Below are 18115 nucleotides of genomic sequence, written 5' to 3'. Positions count from 1 at the left end.
CAATTTTGTTTCTGGTGTCCTTTGACAGCTCTTTGGTCTTGGCCATAGTGGAGCTTGGAGTGTGACTGTTTGAGGTTGTGGACAGGTGTCTTTTATACTGATAACAAGTTCAAACAGGTGCCATTAATACAGGTAATGAGTGGAGGACAGAGGAGCCTCTTAAAGAAGAAGTTACAGGTCTGTGAGAGCCAGAAATCTTGCTTGTTTGTAGGTGACCAAATACTTATTTTCCACCATTATTTGCAAATAAATTCATAAAAAAATCCTACAATGTGATTTTCAGGATTTTTTTCCTTCTCATTTTGTCTGTCATAGTTGAAGTGTACCTATGATGAAAATTACAGGCCTCTCTCATCTTTTTAAGTGGGAGAACTTGCACAATTGGTGGCTGACTAAATACTTTTTTGCCCCACTGTACATGACATATACAGATACTGTGATTTGCTTCTCATTTCCTGTGTTGGGCCTAATTTACTTAAACGGCAACAAAATATAAATTTAGTGTGAACATAATGTAATGTTGTTCCCTGGCCCTCCCACAGGTGATCGAGTGAGGCAGCGTGCAGCATTTGTCCAGGTCAGCCCAGGCCCAGGGGTGTGACCAACCGAGCGGATGCCCTAGACTGTGCGGCAGGGGCGGCAGGCTCAACCATGACTCGGCTGATGTTAGGCCGGACCCTGGAGCGCATCTGCAAGGCTGTCCTGCTGCTCTGCCTGGTGCACTTTGTCATCATGATGATCCTCTACTTTGACGTCTACAGCCAGCGCTTTGACCAGATCTTCAGCCGCTTCAACAACGGCCGCAACGCCAGCCGCAACGGGCACCACTACTACTACAACCTCAGCCGGCCCAACGCCACCTTTGCCAGCTACCTGGCCACTGCAGACCAGCTGCTGCCCAGCGTACGACCTGAGGGAAATCACACGCCACCAACTACCAAACCTATACCACCATGCCCAGAGATACCACCTGGTCTGGGTAGGTGATGATCCCCCTTTACACTAATGACTAATGAAGTAGTACATTTTTCACATTAGGGTGCCAACCCAAACCATACTCAAATCAATTCAAATTTGATTTGTTAAATGCTTAATGAATAACAGGTGTAGACTAACAGTGAAGTTCTTACTAACTTACAATGCAGAGAGAAAGAAAATGGAGAAATAATAGAAGTAATAATAAATACACAATGAGTAACATTAACTTGGATGTATACACGGGGTACCAGTATCAAATATAATACAATGATATTTGTCACATGTGCTGAATACAACAGGTATGGACCTTACCGTGAAATGCTTACTTGCGAACCCTTAACCAACATGCAGAGTTTAAATAAAGTAAGAAAAATTTGCTAAAGGAAAAATAGTAACACAATAAAATAACAATAACGAGGCTATATACATGAGGTACCGGTACAGAGTCAATGTGCAGGGGTACGGGTTAGTCGAGGTAATTGAGGTAATTGAGGTAATACGTGCATGTAGGTAGTGGTAAAGTGACTATGCATAGATAACAAACAGAGAGTAGCAGCAGCATATGTGAAGAGTGTGAAGGAATGTGAATGTATGTTTATGTGTGTGTGTGTGGCGTCAAAATGCATGTGTGTGTGTGTTGAAGTGTCAGTGTAGTATGTGTGAGTGTGTAGTTAGAGTCCAGTGAGTGTACATCGAGCCTATGCAAGAGAGTCAGTGAAATTTTTTTTATTAAATCAAAATAAAATAAGGGGGCCAATGCAAATAGTTCAGGTAGCCATATGATGAACTGTTCAGCAGTGTTATGGGTTGGGGGTAGAATCTGTTCAGGAGCCTTTTGGTCCCAGACTTGGCACTCCGGTACCGCTTGCTGTGCAGTAGCAGAGAGAACAGTCTATGACTTGGGTGGCTGGAGTCTTTGACAATTGTTAGGGCCTTCCTCTGACACCGCCTGGTATAGAGGTCCTGAATGGGAGGAAGCTTGGCCCAAGTGATGTACTGGGCCGTATGCACTATCCTCTGTAGAGCCTTGCAGTCTGATTCCGAGAACTTATTAAACCACGCGGTGATGCAACCAGTGATGCTCTCGATGGTGCAGTTGTATAACTTTTTGAGGATTTGAGATCCCGCGACAAATCTTTTCAGCCTCCTGAAGGGGAATACGCGTTATCGTGCCCTTTTCACGACTGTGAAGCTCTCGACTCACTCCACTACAGCCCTGTTGATGTGAATGGGGGCATGCTCGGCCCTCTTTTTCCTGTAGTCTGCGATCAGCTCCTTTGTCTTGCTCACGTTGAGGGAGAGGTTGTTGAGTCTCTGACCACCTCCCTATAGGCTGTCTCATTGTCGTCTGTGATCAGGCCTACTACCGCCATGTCACTGGCAAACTTAAGGATGGTGTTAGAGTCGTGCGTGAACAGGGAGTACACGATGAGACTAAGCACGCACCCCTGAATGGCCCCCGTGTTGAGGGATCCAGTTGCATAGGGAGGTGTTCAGTCCCACGGTCCTTAGCTTAGTGATGGGCTTGGAGGGCACTATGGTGTTAAATGCTGAGCTGTAGTCAATGAACAGCATTCTCACTAGGGCTGTCCCCCGAAGTTGTCTGTCCTTTGACCAATCGATTGGTCAACATTTTGTGTATTACTCAAATCGACTATATGTACTGAGCTTGTCTGATGCTTTAAGCGCACTGTTTGATGAAATAATTAAGACACTCAAATGACTAGGGGGAGCCCGAAGAACTGCTCTTAGGCCTACAGCTCGATTGTGGTTATACAACATTTACATTTTAGTCATTAGTCCACAGCGATTTACAGTAGTGATTGCATACATTTTTTCATAAGTTTTCAAACTGGTCCCCAGTGGGACTCAAACCCACAACTTTGGCTTTCCCAGCGCCATGCTCTACGAATTGAGCCACACGGGACCCAAAGCTGCTGTACTAAGCCTACTAATGATAATTACATTACTTATTATTATGATCATGAAACTTATTATAATGATGATCAGAATAATAATAGTAATAATAACAATAAGAAGAAGATCAAGAAAAAGGGAGGGTTGTTGTTACTAAGGGAAGGGAAAGGGGGATACCTAGTCAGTTGTACAACTGAATGCATTCAACTGAAATGTGTCTTCCGCATTTAACCCAACCCCTCTGAATCAGAGAGGTGCGTGGGCCTGCTATAATCTACATCCACGTCTTTGGCGCCCGGGTAACAGTGCTGTTATTATTATTATAAATATTATTTTTCAGACAATTTGGAACAGTGTAAACAACCCTAAATAAATTATAAATAATACCAGAGAGGCTGTTCTAATGAAAAAAAAGAGTGTAAAGCCTTTATTACAGCATAGAAAAGATCAAAAAACAGTTGAATTTGTGAAATTGTTTATTCGACATGTTGTGTTTGTGTGAGGCTTGGTGCTCATGGAACCAGTAGGCTATTAAACAAACACTCAAAGAGGCAACAAAAGCAAGATCTGTCGTATTTCTGTAGATACAGTATACATGTACTGTACATGGATGATTTATAAAGACAGACTCATTTAACACTTAGGCTATTGATTATAGACCTAATTAAGTTGGAATTTCTTCTCTCCTCACTTTTCTTTGTCAATTAGGGCAAGGGCTGCTGCCTCCTCCATTGTTCAGAACACCAATATGCTGGATAACTTTGCTAATATGCACATAGCAACATGGTCTAGGAAAAGGTGCCAAGTCAACAGCGCAATGTGTTTCAGAACCCCGGACAGCAAGCACTATCCAACGCAGGAGAAAATGCATTTGTTATAAAGTAATATTATTTTTAATAGTGTTGCACCATTGTTCTTATGTAATATAACCATATATCATTTCAGTAGCACAGACTGATGGACTGTGCCATCCCCACAGCCTCCATAATGGATTAGTCCACTCAGACAGGCGCGAATCAGACAGGTGTCTTGTACACCATTCATTTTAAATGTATTTTTGCTACTGATCGACTAAAGAAATCTTGGTCAACCAACAAACTATCGACCAAACAATTGACCAGTCGACTAAATGGGGTCAGCCCTAATTCTCACGTAGGTGTTCCTTTTGTCCAGGTGGGAAAGGGCAGTGTGGAGTGCAATAGTGATTGTGTCATCTGTGGATCTGTTGGGGCAGTATGCAAATTGGAGTGGATCCAGGGTTTCTGGGATGACGTTGTTGATGTGAGCCATGACCAGCCTTTTAAAGAATTTCATGGCTACAGATGTGAGTGCTACAGGGCAATAGTCATGTTTAATTTTGTATTTATGTGTTTAATTTCTTTGTACTTTTACCCCATTTTCTCTCCAATTGGTAGTTACAGTCTTGTCCCATCCCTGCAACTCCCCTACAGACTCGGAAGAGGCGAAGGTCGAGAGCCATGCGTCCTCCGAAACATGACACTCCCAAGATGCACTGCTTCTTGACACACTGCTTGCTTAACCCGGAAGCCAGCCGCACCAATGTGTCAGAGGAAACACCATCCAGCTGGCGACGGAGGTCAGCTTGCAGGCTCCCGGCCGCCACAAGGAGTCGCTAGATGGGACAAGTAAATTCCGTCCGGCCGAACCCTCCCCTAACCCAGATGATTCTGGGCCAATTGTGCGCCTCCTCATGGATCTCCCGGTCACGGCCGACTGTGACACAGCCTGGGATCAAACCTGCGTCTGTGATAGTCATACTTTTTACATTGTCCTACTGTGGCTTTAACCAGGCCAGCAAACTAATTACAGCTCATAATCATTATTCAATCTGAAAAAGTGGATTTGGTAACAGTTAATTACTCTAATTAGTGTAGTGTGTAGTAATCTGAAAATAGATGAATAGAAGACCTGCATGTCTTCGAGCAGCAGACTCTCTCTGGCAACCACTTTCCATTCTAAAACGTGGTGGATGGAATGTTTTCTCCAATTACTGTAAAAGCTAGTGTTTCTGTAGGATTTTCTGTCCCGCCCGGGTGAAACATACAATGGGTTTCACATCAGCACTCTCCCCTGTAATAGTTCATCTAAAGAAACACCTGTAGTCCAAATTAAAGTATAACTGACAAACACAACAGTATTCTTGCAAATACAGGAAAACACAGTCAACTAAGATATAGTTGTGTGACGTTTGAGTTATTCCTATGCTTTCAGGCTTCCAGCAGACTTAATTTAAAGCTATTGCAATACTAGTTACCTTAGGAATAATTCCTTCATATTCACTACAATGTCATTGTGAGGCCTTTCCTGTTAATTATGCAATCATACAGTATATGCATGTGAGCACCAGGCCTTTGCCACGCAGCTCCTGCTAATGAGTTTTAAGTAGAGCTGGAGAGGGAGTTGTGGGGAACCAACTTTTTATCTCATGTGCATCCCTATTATTTATTTGGGTTGAGGTTTCCACTGAGTTTTTGGGTTGTTGACTGAGATGTCTTTGGGAGCCACATCAGCACTTCTGAGGGGTTGCCATTCACTCCGCAGACAAGCACGCACACACCCCCTCCCACCCGACCTCAATGAGTGGTTGATGGACTTGCTCTAAAGCCTGTTACAAAGCATGGGCTTAACCGCAATCCATATGTATGTCAAAGAAGAGAGCTCCAACGTTGACTTTCATTCGTTACCTCATGTTATGTCCATCTAGATAGATGCAAGCTTCGAGCTGTGTTGTGTTGTTCTTGTCGATTTACCTCAGCTTCTCTCAGATAATCACTTTCCTACAGAAATGTCTGCCTGGAGAAACTGCAGTAGTTAGGCTTAAGTAGCTTATCTACTGTTGTCTGGGTGGTTTGTTTTAATGACCCCACTATGACAGGCTCAAAGTGGAAAAAATGAACAAGATGATTGGCTTATCAAGTTGTGGCTGAACTGTGTTCTTGCTGAGCTCAGCATATTCGGAAAGTGTTCTCACACTTTGATACCGGATGCTTCTGTTGACCAAGTATCATGGATCTATAGTTTGGGCCTGAATACAGAAATGATTACTGTTTATGCTAATTATGGTAATTGAACCAACCATTTCAAATTAATAAATATGTTTATCTTTACAAGTCCAGTTGATAGCCTACATTTTTGGATGGAGAAAGAATGTGTTGTTGTCAACCAATTTCCCAAATCAGAATAAGGGTTCATTAGCCAGATTAATTTGAATCAACTATTCATAGTGTACATCATGCATTGTATTACCAGGCCTCTAATTTGACTATTTCTATTGAATTAGATTTGATATAATGTTGTGACTGCCTGCTCTTTCCCTAGCATGGAGTGAGAGGAGGCTGCATGGTGTTGTGCTAGCTGCCTCCCTGCCCTGCCTCTCCTCTCAGCGGAGTAGGTGCCTGGGTGCAGAATACCTCTGTTTTAGTCACAGCCTGGTGCATATAGATAGATGGTGGTTGAGGGTAGAGGTAGGGATGGAGGCCCCAGGGAGAGGAAGCCTTGGCCAGGGGAGATATGGGAGACTCCAGCCTCCCAACCCAGCTGACAGGTGCTACTTGTTTTGGAATGGACGCCCACCCCCTCCCCCATCTCAGCCTTCTCTTTCTCCATCTCCCTCTCCCTGTCTCTCTCTCTCCCTGACTCTCACACTCTTATTTCTCTCTCTCTCTCTCTCTCTCTCTGTCTCTCACGCTCTTATTTCTCTCTCTCTCTCTCGTGGGCGAGGAGGAATTAATGGCAGTAAGTCAGCTGTCAATACGGGTCTGCAATCTCCACAACCCCAAACGACCAAATTAAGAAATTGTAATGGCAAAACGTCTCTTCTCCATGAGGAAGGAAATATCTGTCATGGTGGCAGTATATTGGAATATTTGGACCACAGAGTTGTAGAGAGAGCAGTGTTTTATGATTACTGGAATAGTACCCACTCAGTGCAGTGCTGGTGTTTAGCCCATGTTAGGGTTGGTGTCCAACCCATAGGTTGATTAATGTATATTTTTTCCCCGATAATGCCGTCAAAACTCCTTAACTCATATGTTGATATGGTTTGGAATAGATGGGAAAGAGTGAGTTGTCTACTTTAGGTTAAAAACTGAACTTGAACACACACCTACAGTATCCTCAATGAGCCTTTGTGCTGAGGTTATTGTCATAACTTGGTCTACTCCTCCTGTCTTCAGAAGCTCAGAACCACTGATCTGTGTAGAAAGAGGTCATACTACCCTGCTGTACTAATACTAAGACCAGTCTTAGTGCCACTGGGCGCTGGACCAACCTTAATGTAGCATGCTGCTGGGTTGTCACTTCGCCACAATAGAGGAGACAGCTCTAGTCCTTTTCCCTGGCTTTTCATTTGGATTTCTCCTCGTGGGATCACACTGCTGTGGAAGTGTTGCTTTCTAAAAGGATGAGCACAGCTCAGAGAGAGAGAGAGGGTAAAGTTGATGCTATGGATGGCTGTTTGCTTAGCACATGTAGTAATTACCAGGTCTGGGGATGACATATAGCCTATATCTACTGGGAAGTCAGTTGAACGAAGCTATTACACTGCTTTGAGAAAGGACACCGTTGTACCGGAATGTCTACCTGCTTCCATCAAATCCAAATAAAATAATGGACTTTTTCTGTGCTTACACAGTGGTGGTTTTCAAATCTTTAAGGCTTTTACATCTGAATTTAGCTTCCAGGCCAAAAGTTGGCATACTGCATTACTTTGGGGTTCAGTGCATGGCACCATATCCAGCTCATACAGTAGATTCACCACTAAAGCTCTCAGTATAGGTTATAGTGACCCCATTAGTGATGGTACCTCCCGTCACAGTAAAGTACAGTGTACGGTAAGTGACTGTCTGCTGTATGCACTGCTCCTTTGCGCTTCAGACAGGAAGAGGAGAACTCTTTACTTATTCATCCTCAAACTTCTCCTGCCTCTTTCATCCTCTTTCCCCCCACTGTTTTAATTTGAGTCTTTTCCCGTAATAATGGTGGTGTGACACTGGGGTTTTGCATTTATTTATGTGTTTCCCTGTCTGGGGCTGTGGTAGGGCAGGGTAGTTCTGAGGAAGAGGACTTCTCTCAATAAGGAAGGAAGGTATAAATAGATGCTGAGCATCATCACTAAAGCCCTCAGCCTCCCACCTGCTACCTTCCACCCCTTAACCCCTCAGCCTCCCACCTGCTACCTTCCACCCCTTAACCCCCAGCCTCCCACCTTCTACCCCTCAACCCCCCAGCCTTTCACCTTCTACCCCTTAACCCCCCATTCTCCCGCATGCTACCTTCTGAATGCTCAGTGAATATTCAGTTCATGATGCAGTATATTTCATGCGCACCCTCATATAAGTTTAATATGGTAATGTTGAAAAGGGGGCTGCACGGTTTTGTTAAGGACAATAGTATGTTCTGGGTGGCTAGAAAGAACACTGTTTTTAGGAGTGTGGTCTCCGTTTAGTTTGCCCTCTCATCCTAGAACAGAGAATAGTTGAGGTATGGGGCTGTTATGAGTTCCACCAGAAGTCAATGTTTCATCTATTCACATTCCGTATGAGTAAATACTGTACCGGTTTGTAAGGGCTTCCTGGAGCAAACTTAGACCATCATCGACCTCAGCCCAGAAGGTGAATTCGGAAGCGGGTTATGACATATGTACTGTAAAAGAAAACTACTGAGCTCTGAAACGTGAACAGTTTATTGTCTCCACAAACTGCAATGTGTTCAATAATACTGTGACTGTCAATTACCCAGCGAGACATCCACAATGACCCTGACAATGACACTAATGTGCTCTGGACACCATAACAGCATAGCAGGTGCTTTAACTGCATATACATGAGATGGTTTCCTATCCTCATCCTATCACAGCCAAGGATTCAGTAAATATATGTATCCAGATATTTAATGGGGCGTCGGTATTAAGATTGTCGCATCAGGTCAGTGTCTCGTGGAAAATAGTGGATACAGAATCAATGAACACCAAAGCAAGGCTCCGGGTTTGTGTGTCTTACGGGGGATTGAAAATAGCTTCCATCCCCTCCGTTCCTCCTCCACTCCCAGGAAACCATTAAGATGTGCCTGGCCTAACTAGTTGAACCGCTTGCTCTCTAAATGATCCATGACAAAACAGAGGCATGACATTGTCATCTGCAAGGCTACAGAATTGTTTTAGTCTCTCTCGTCGTCGCTCTTTCACCAAGCCACAGCAACAGAAGGGAAAGCCAGACAATTGGATTGGTTACAAAATGTTAACAAAGGTTACAAAGGTCTCCACATAGAGTATCTTTGCTGCTCTTACCATCCTGGGATAAAAGGAACGTTATACATCTTCCTTAGTCTAAGGATGGTTTTAAACTTCCAGACATGAAATGGTATCAACTCGCCACCCAAGGCTTTTATTTGCGAAATATAGTTAAATTAACTAAAGAGGAACAATGGGTACATATTGATGAAGCACATGCTCATCCTCAGAATCTTTTTATGTGTCTATTTTCAAAGGATAAAGCTAAGAACATAAACAGCTTCCTAGTTAAGAACACAATGACAATATGGAAGAAAATGAAATGTATTCTACAAGAACCACTATCCCTCCCTAAAAAACACAACCCTATGAAAATATCCTTAGATAGCTTTTCAGAATTCACCAAGAAATTGGTCCACATAAATGACTTGTTAATAAGAAATACATTTATTTCCATGACAGAATTAAAAATCTATTTTGGACTGACCAATGTAGATATTTTCATATAAATGCAACTTAAAAGTTTCATATCAAGAAATTTCGATATTAAATCTCGTGGACATCAGATACATTTTAAGGGAATCATATTTGAGTCAGAAAAGGATATTCATATGATAGATAATATTTTAAAAACCTTGTGGATAGCCTATCCAACTGACAATCTCTTCAAAAAAAAATCTAAACAGCTGGAACGAAGACTTAAAAAGAACATGTACTTTTGTGGGGGAAAACTCATTCTGATTGACTGGGCCTGGCTCCCCAGTGGGTGGGCCTGGTTCCCCAGTGGGTGGGCCTGGCTCCCCAGTGGGTGGGCCTGGCTCCCCAGTGGGTGGGCCTGGCTCCCCAGTGGGTGGGCCTGGCTCCCCAGTGGGTGGGCCTGGCTCCCCAGTGGGTGGGCCTGGCTCCCCAGTGGGTGGGCCTGGCTCCCCAGTGGGTGGGCCTGGCTCCTCAGTGGGTGGGCCTGGCTCCCCAGTGGATGGGCCTGGCTCCCCAGTGGGTGGGCCTGGCTCCCCAGTGGGTGGGCCTATGCCCTCCAAGGCCCACCCATGGCTGCATCCCTGCCCAGCCATGTGAAATCCATAGATTCTGGCCAAATGAATTTATTTCAATTGACTGATTTCCTTATATGAACTGTAACTCAGTAAAATCTTAGAAATTGTTGCATGTTGCATTTATATTTTTGTTCAGTATATATTGGCACAACGGAGGGAATGTTGAAATGTAACTAACGAAATTACATTTAACGAAAATATACGCTTAATCCAGTATAAACTAATGTATATAATTTATTACACATTCTACAGCACAACGGCAGAGTCATGTCTTATGTGTAAAACTAACAATGATTCACTAATCAATGTCTTCTGGGAATGCTATAAAGTCCAAAAGTTAAGGTCGGAATAAGAAAGTTGTCTGTCAGAAATATTACACTGTAAATGTACTTTTAATCTGCCTGTCTGCATATTTGAAGACTTGCATATGGGGGTGTAGTGAGATACCCGATGGGTTGGATGATACTTTTCTCATCAATCATCTTGAAAAATCCTATACTTAAAAACTGGAAATCAACCAATCCTCCATTGGTAACACAATGGAGAGATACAATTATTTATTATCTAAAGGTTGACAGTGTGTGTGGGCGACTCAGAGAAACAAAATGGTGCAGCTTCAGGCCATGTGGCGGAGAGTGATGGGGACGCTGGATATGGGGGAGTGCGCAGGTGGGTCAGGGCAGGTGTGATGTTGTGGATGTTCATCTTGCTGCTTGCATAACTTCATATAGAATACCATATTGCATGTGTATTGTTCTCAAAAAGAGGAATTGTAGAGACATGGCATGGCTTTATAATTGATCTATTTATTTCTGATATACTGTCTCTAATGCATGTTGAGGTATGCAGAATGACAGTTTTAACCTGTACGTACGTACATTGCACATGAAAAAGATCAGAGGATTTGAGACAGCCCTATTGGATTAACCCTGGACCTGTTAATACAATAAGCTTAGCTGGATGGTCATGAACTATAAATAATAGTATGAGTGATTTGGCTGGCACTGTACAGATGGTATGATGCATTATAGTTTGATGTTGCTGTGCTTTGACATTTTAGAAGTTCACATTATGTTAGCTTGCCATTATTGCGACCATGATCAATTTATTTTGTTAATTTATGACCAAGGATTCCTATGTGGATATTTTTGGTTTGAGAATATAGATATAGTTTCATATTGTATATATCCTCGATCAAGTATAGCAATATCTACCCTCCCCTACCTCTCATGACTCATTTGCAGTATTGCTTCATCAGAGTGTTGTAAAATATACGTTTTTATATTTGGTTGAGAGCATGCCACAGTTTGACAGAGTGGCAGCTTTGATCAATTATCATCAACTGTCTGATTAGTGTAGTTTCAACAAGCAGACAAACTGGCAAGGTAGCTGGAAAGAAGGTTGTGAAAGTCAAATAAGATGTAATATCACTGTATCCTCAATGTAAAATGTCCTCAATGTCAAAACAAGATGGCTTTAGGAGACAAGAGGAAAGACATACAGTAATAATCCGTTTCTTTTCCCATCATGTGACAGCAGATATTCCCTTCCCAATTAAACAATCCCGTTAGACTTTGGAACTGCTAGTCAGGCATATAGCTAAAAATAGAAACCTCAATTAAAGTTTTTGTTTTTTAAAATATATTAGCATAAAATGAAATGAAGAATTGTTTGAGTGACAATCTGCCTCAGAATGAAGGGACACTGCAGACTGATATTTAACAGCTGAAAAGGTCAGGTTTAAGGTCCATCCACACCAAGGATAACTATGACGATAACTATAATAACCAATGGACCGGTTATCTTTTTATCTTTCAATCAGCTGATCAATGCATCCTACTGCACACTGTAGGCCTGTTAATCAGGTGATAACAGAGACCATTCATCAGTGCTTCAGGGTGTTCACTGTCATCGTGACAACTGCAAATAATACTTCAATGTACATGTAAAATGTACATGTAAAAATAATTTAAATGTAGCAATTCAAGTCATTTCCATTTTTCTAATGGTTGTCAATTAGTTTGGATCCTCTTTTTCATTGTGCTCATCTCTCTGCCTGTCATGTGCAACAGTTCATTTGACCTAGCCCTATTATACATCCAGCAAGAGCAAGCCTGCTTCTCTCCAGAAAAAGCCTATTAGGCTTACACGGAACCCAAACCGGCTGCGCGCGAGCACCATCGTGCATACATTTATTTTGTCCTCCCCACACCAAACGCGATCTCGACACGCAGGTTAAAACATCAAAACAAACTCTGAACCAATTACATTAATTTGGGGACAGGTCGAAAACCATTAAACATGTATGGCAATTTAGCTAGGTAGCTTGCACTTGCTAGCCAATTTGTCCTATTTAGCTAGCTTGCTGTTGCTAGCTAATTTGCCCTTGGATATAAACATTGAGTTGTTATTTTACCTGAAATATACAAGGTCCTCTACTCCGACAATTAATCCACACATAAAACGGTCAACCAAACCGTTTCTAGTCAATCGCCTCCTTCCAGGCTTTTTCATCGTTGAATTTATGGTGATTGACATCTAAATTTTCATTGTATTACCACGACAACCGGCAACAGTTAATCTTTCAATCACCCACGTGGGTATAACCAATGAGGAGATGGCACGTGGGTACCTGCTTCTATAAACCAATGAGGAGATGGGAGAGACAGGACTTGCAGCGCGATCTGCGTCAGAAATAGAAATGACTTCTATTTTAGCCCTTGGCAACGCATACGCTCGTTGACGTCCGCAAGCAATGTGGGTGCAATAATTGAATAACATAGATTCCTAAATGTATTTTGCAACGCTCGCGCATGCGATGCAAACGGTGTAGTCAGGGTATTAGTATAAAAAAGCCATAAATAAATAAATACATGTCCTATAGATTTTGTAGCCTATAGCTTTTCCTGGGCTTTCACGTGAAGAGGAATAGCGCACATGTCACGGTCTTCCTCCTCTTCATCTGAAGAGGAGAGGCGAGAAGGATCAGAGGATCAAAATGCGGCGTGGTATGTGTTCATAGTGAATATTTAATTAAAGAAAGTACTGAACACTGCATACAAAAACAATAAACCAATAACGACCGTGAAGCTACAAATGAGACCTGTGCTGACACAGGCAACTAGCATAGACAATCACCCACAAACAAACAGTGCAACCCAGGCTACCTAAGTATGATTCTCAATCAGAGACAACTAATAACACCTGCCTCTGATTGAGAACTATACTAGGCCGAAACATACAAATCCCCAAATCATAGAAAAACAAACATAGACTGCCCACCCAACTCACGCCCTGACCATACTAAATAAATACAAAACAACGGAAATAAAGGTCAGAACGTGACAGCACAGGAACAACTGGAAGAGAGGCTAGAGATGTGTAGATGAAGTAAGAAGCTAAATATTAGCTCAATAGTATGTCATTCATTAGTTAAATAGTAGGGCTTTAAATAGGAATCTGTCAAAGTGCGCTCCTCCCGGCTGCGCTCTTCAGCCACGGACATGCAAAGCTCCACTATTGATTAGGCCTAACTTTTTAGACAATAACATTATTCTACCTAGGCTACAACAACACAGTGCAATGAGGAAAGTATTGTTGTTATCAAGTGAGTACACAATTATTGTCTAGGGCTGTAAGCTGTAGTGATGTAGGCTCATTTGAATAACCGCTCAAACGTCCTGTATTGAATGACCAAAATAACTCCATACAGCCTTATTATGCAACCATTTGGATGAGTTAATGGTCTATTCAACAGTTTACAAGGTCCAGAAAGGTGTATTAGCATGCTAGTCATAGTGTGTATTTTGTCAGGATGTATCGACATTAACATATACTATCGGAAAAAATGTCCTTCTCATGCTGTGTTTGTGGATCTTCATTCTCCCGATTGGTCTTATAATTAACGTGGCCACCAATATGCTCACACATGCTCATTTTTTCAGGCAAGTTTACCATGTGCTCTGCCTTCTCTCCTCTCCAAGCAGTCGCGCGCACCTAGAACCAAGAAGGCTTCAATAGAACACTTTTTTGATTGGTTGTCAATGTTTTATCGTCAGAGGGAAAAAAAATAGCTCATAAAGTGATCTAAACGATAGCTCGTTATCGTTCTCCACTCTTTTTGTAGTTATCACTGTAGTGTGAACACTCCTGTTCACTTCAATTAGAACGATGTAGATGTTTCTGTCGTTGTAGTTGTACTTTGTGTGGACGGCCTACATACCTCTTTATAGTTACTGGACTTACTAGTGTTGCTCTGCCATAGGTTCAGGACATGATCATAACATGACGAGAGTTCTGTATTTTAACAATGTGTCTCACATCAGTGTCGGCATACAGTACATTAATGTCGGGCTTAGTATATAGTTAAGTAATAAGGCCCAAGGGGGTGTGGTATATGGCAATATACCATGGCCTTATACCACAAACCCCCGAGGTTCCTTATTGCTGGTAACTGGTACCATTGTAATTAGAGCAGTAAAAATAAATGTTTTGTCATACCCGTAGTATATGGTCTGATATACCACGACTGTCAGCCAATTAGCATTCAGGGCTCGAACCATCCAGTTTATAAATCAAATCAAATTTTATTTGTCACATAGACATGATTAGCAGATGTTAATGCGAGTGTAGCGAAATGCTTGTGCTTCTGGTTCCTACAGTGCAGTAATATCTAACAAGTAATCTAACAATTCCCCAACAACTACCTAATAAATACAAATCTAAAAAGGGTGAATAAGAATATGTACATATAAATATGTGGTTGAGTGATGGCCGCGCGGCATAGGTAAGGTACAGTAGATGGTATAAAATACAGTATATACTGTACATATCATATGAGTAATGTAAGATATGTAAACATGATTAAAGTGGCATTGTTTAAAGTGACTTGTGATCCATTTGTTAAAGTGTCCAGTGATTGGGTCTCAATGTAGGCAGGAGCCTCTCTGAGTTAGTGATTGCTGTTTAGCAGTCTGATGGCCTTGAGATAGAAGCTGTTCAGTCTCTTGGTCCCAGCTTTGATGCACCTGTACTGACCTCGCCTTCTGGATGTGTGGTGTGAACAGGCAGTGGCTCGGGTGGTTGATGTCCTGATGATATTTTTTGCCTTCCTGTGACATCGGGTGCTATAGGTGTCATGGAGGGCAGGTAGTTTGCCCCCGGTGATGCGTTGTGCAGACCCCACCACCCTCTGGAGAGCTTTGCAGTTGAGGGTGGAGCAGTTGCCGTACGAGGCGGTGATGCAGCCCAACAGGAGGCTCTCGATTATGGATCTGTAAATGTTAGTCAGGGTTTTGGGTGAAAAGCCAAATTTCTTCAGCCTCCTGAGGTTGAAAAGGCACTGTTGCGCTTTCTTAACCACACTGTCTGTGTGGGTGGACCATTTCAGTTTGTCTGTGATGTGTAGATGCATAATGTACCGCATTGTAGCTAGGTACTGCCACCACAGCCCCTTACTACATCAATAGTTAATAGTCATTATCCCTGGATACTGCAATGATTTTCCATTGGATTCAATTATTCATGTCATAAGGGTGTATAAGTGAAATGTTTACTGATAAGTGCCATTGGGCATCATGTCTAGCGGATTACCATATTGAAAGATTTAATATGGATTAGTTAAAAGGATTACTGGTGTTACAGTGGTCTCTGATGGATAGGGGTTGGAGAGTCTTTTGGCCCTGCAGTGTGTCACACACACACACACACACACACACACACACACACAAAGCCCTGACCCCACAGACCTCGCCTCTATTCTCTTCCATCCTACTCCGACAAATTAAATGTGCATCATGTGCGCCAGGGATGGTCTCCATTGGAGGATTCATACTGCCTCTGGCCAGCAGGACGTAACAATAAAGACAGAAAGTGTATCCCAAAAAGCACCCTATACCTTTTATAGTGCACTTCTTTTGACCTATTCCCTTCATAGTGCATATGGCTCTGGTCAACAGTAGTGCACTATAAAGCCAGGGAATAGGGTGCAATTTGGGACGCATACAGAGAGGGGATATGAGAGTGGGTGAGGGAAAGGAGAAAGGAGGCAGTCCTAATGTGAGAAAAGGCAGAATGCCTGTATCAGTTTCAGGCCCTGTGGGGAAATAGAAGCGTTTAGAAAGTCATATGGAGCAACAGAGACACAGGGCCTGAGTGGACCGGCCGGGTGGAGCATATTAGAGGATTTACAGCTATATCATCTAGTATCTGCTTTATGTAATTAAGGCACAGTAGTGGACTACACAGACCAATGATGTGGATGTTAGTGTTCAATGTTTGTATCCAATGATATCCCCAAAGACAGTTGTCTTCGTGAAATGATTTTTCCTTTGCAGGGCTGATGAGCCATGATGTATTAGGTCAAAACAGTAATTAATATTCATCATGTTATGCTCTACACAGGGTGTTGTCTATCATGGGCCTATCTTACTGACAGATCTACTCAGAGATCTATCAGAAATGTAAACAGTATTTTCCTTTGAAAGAAAATAAATGCCCTGATTGATTTATAAGGTTGTATACTTTTCAGTGGTGTAAAGTACTTACGTAAAAATACTTTAAAGCACTACTTAAGTAGTTTTCTGGAGTATCTGTACTTTACTTTACATTTTTGCCAACTTCTACTTTTACTTCACTACATTCCTGAAGAAAATAATGTAATTTTTACTCCATACATTTTCCCTGACACACAAAAGTACTCATTACATGTTGACAGGAAAGTGGTCCGATTCACACACTTGTCAAGAGATCATCCCTCGTCATCCCTACTGCCTCTGATCTGGTGGACTCACTAAACACTAATTATTTGTTTGTAAATGATATCTGAGTGTTGGAGTGTGCCCTTGGCTATCTGTCAATAAAAATGTAAAATAAAATTGTGCTGTCTGGTTTGCTTTTGATACTTAAGTACATTTTAGCAATTCCATTTACTTTTCATACTTAAATATCTTTAAAACCAAATACTTTTAGACTTTTACTCAAGTAGTATTTTACTGGGTGACTTTCACTTTTACTTGAGTCATTTTCTATTCAGGTATCTTTATTTTTACTCAAGTATGACAATTGAGTACTTTTTCCACCACTGATACTTTGTGTGTGCGTGTGTGTGTAGGGCTGAAAGGCGGTACAGTAATATGCATTGGATAAAGTCAGAATTCCAACTAATTAAAATAACACTATTGCTGTACAGTGCCTCAGACAAACCTCCTTGAAAGTCTCATTTACAGTACTATCAGTGGCTGAATCACAGCTGAACCTTTCAATCTATATAGTGTCTACTGTCTAGCAGAGACCCACTTGAGACTTGAACCTTTGACTCCTTCATTCAGGAGTCCAGAGTCCCAATTACAACTCCTCAGCTCCTCCAATTACATTCTGACGTGACCATATAGAACTCTCTGTGGTGCAATACCAGGAGAACTAAGGAATCAATGTTCAACACAGTTGTTAGTATTTACCCACCAGTTACCAGTCATTGAGATGAGCTCCATAAATGACAGAAAATCTTTATTTAAATGCTGAATAAATTGTGGTTGTTTGTTAAAGTTTTTCCAATTGGCCATGTAATAGTGAAGTTTTATTTTATACATTTGATTTTTTTACTCTAGATATGATGACGTAACCGTTTGAGTCATTTAAGGCTCTTTACTGAAGCAAGTGGTCTTTTTCAACCCATGTCTAAATTTAGTTGTAATCCCTCATCTCGTCCTGTATCAAATCTGTCATTATTTATCCTCGTTGTGGAGCCATCTTGCCTTCTTGACAGCAGTGTGCGTGTGAACCATTGGCCCCGAGTGAACAGACCAAAGGTGAAAAATGAAGCAGGCAGGCATATTGTACCAACCGCCCCAACATGTTCAGTACATGCCAAAATGATGCCGTGCCCCTTCTGTGCCTTGTCTTGGCTAATCCAACGTAG

The 18115-nt window shown here is 42.0% G+C and overlaps 1 protein-coding gene across 1 annotated transcript in view; it reads left to right on the top strand.

Annotated features, from left to right (window-relative positions):
• The window catches only part of b4galt2 (UDP-Gal:betaGlcNAc beta 1,4- galactosyltransferase, polypeptide 2), a 137863-nt gene that overhangs the window by 17341 nt on the left and 102407 nt on the right, over window positions 1-18115 (top strand). Inside the window, exon 2 of the mRNA XM_024391634.1 lies at window positions 543-979. Within this exon, the coding sequence (XP_024247402.1) occupies window positions 652-979 (328 nt within the window). The 5' untranslated portion in view covers window positions 543-651. The remainder of the gene's footprint in view (window positions 1-542; window positions 980-18115) is intronic.

This window comes from Oncorhynchus tshawytscha, linkage group LG28, assembly GCF_018296145.1.
Source record: "Oncorhynchus tshawytscha isolate Ot180627B linkage group LG28, Otsh_v2.0, whole genome shotgun sequence".
In the NCBI taxonomy this organism is placed as follows: Eukaryota; Metazoa; Chordata; class Actinopteri; order Salmoniformes; family Salmonidae; genus Oncorhynchus; species Oncorhynchus tshawytscha.
The sequence above is the reverse complement of the archived record's forward strand: the minus strand, read 5'-3'. Positions and strand labels throughout refer to the sequence as shown.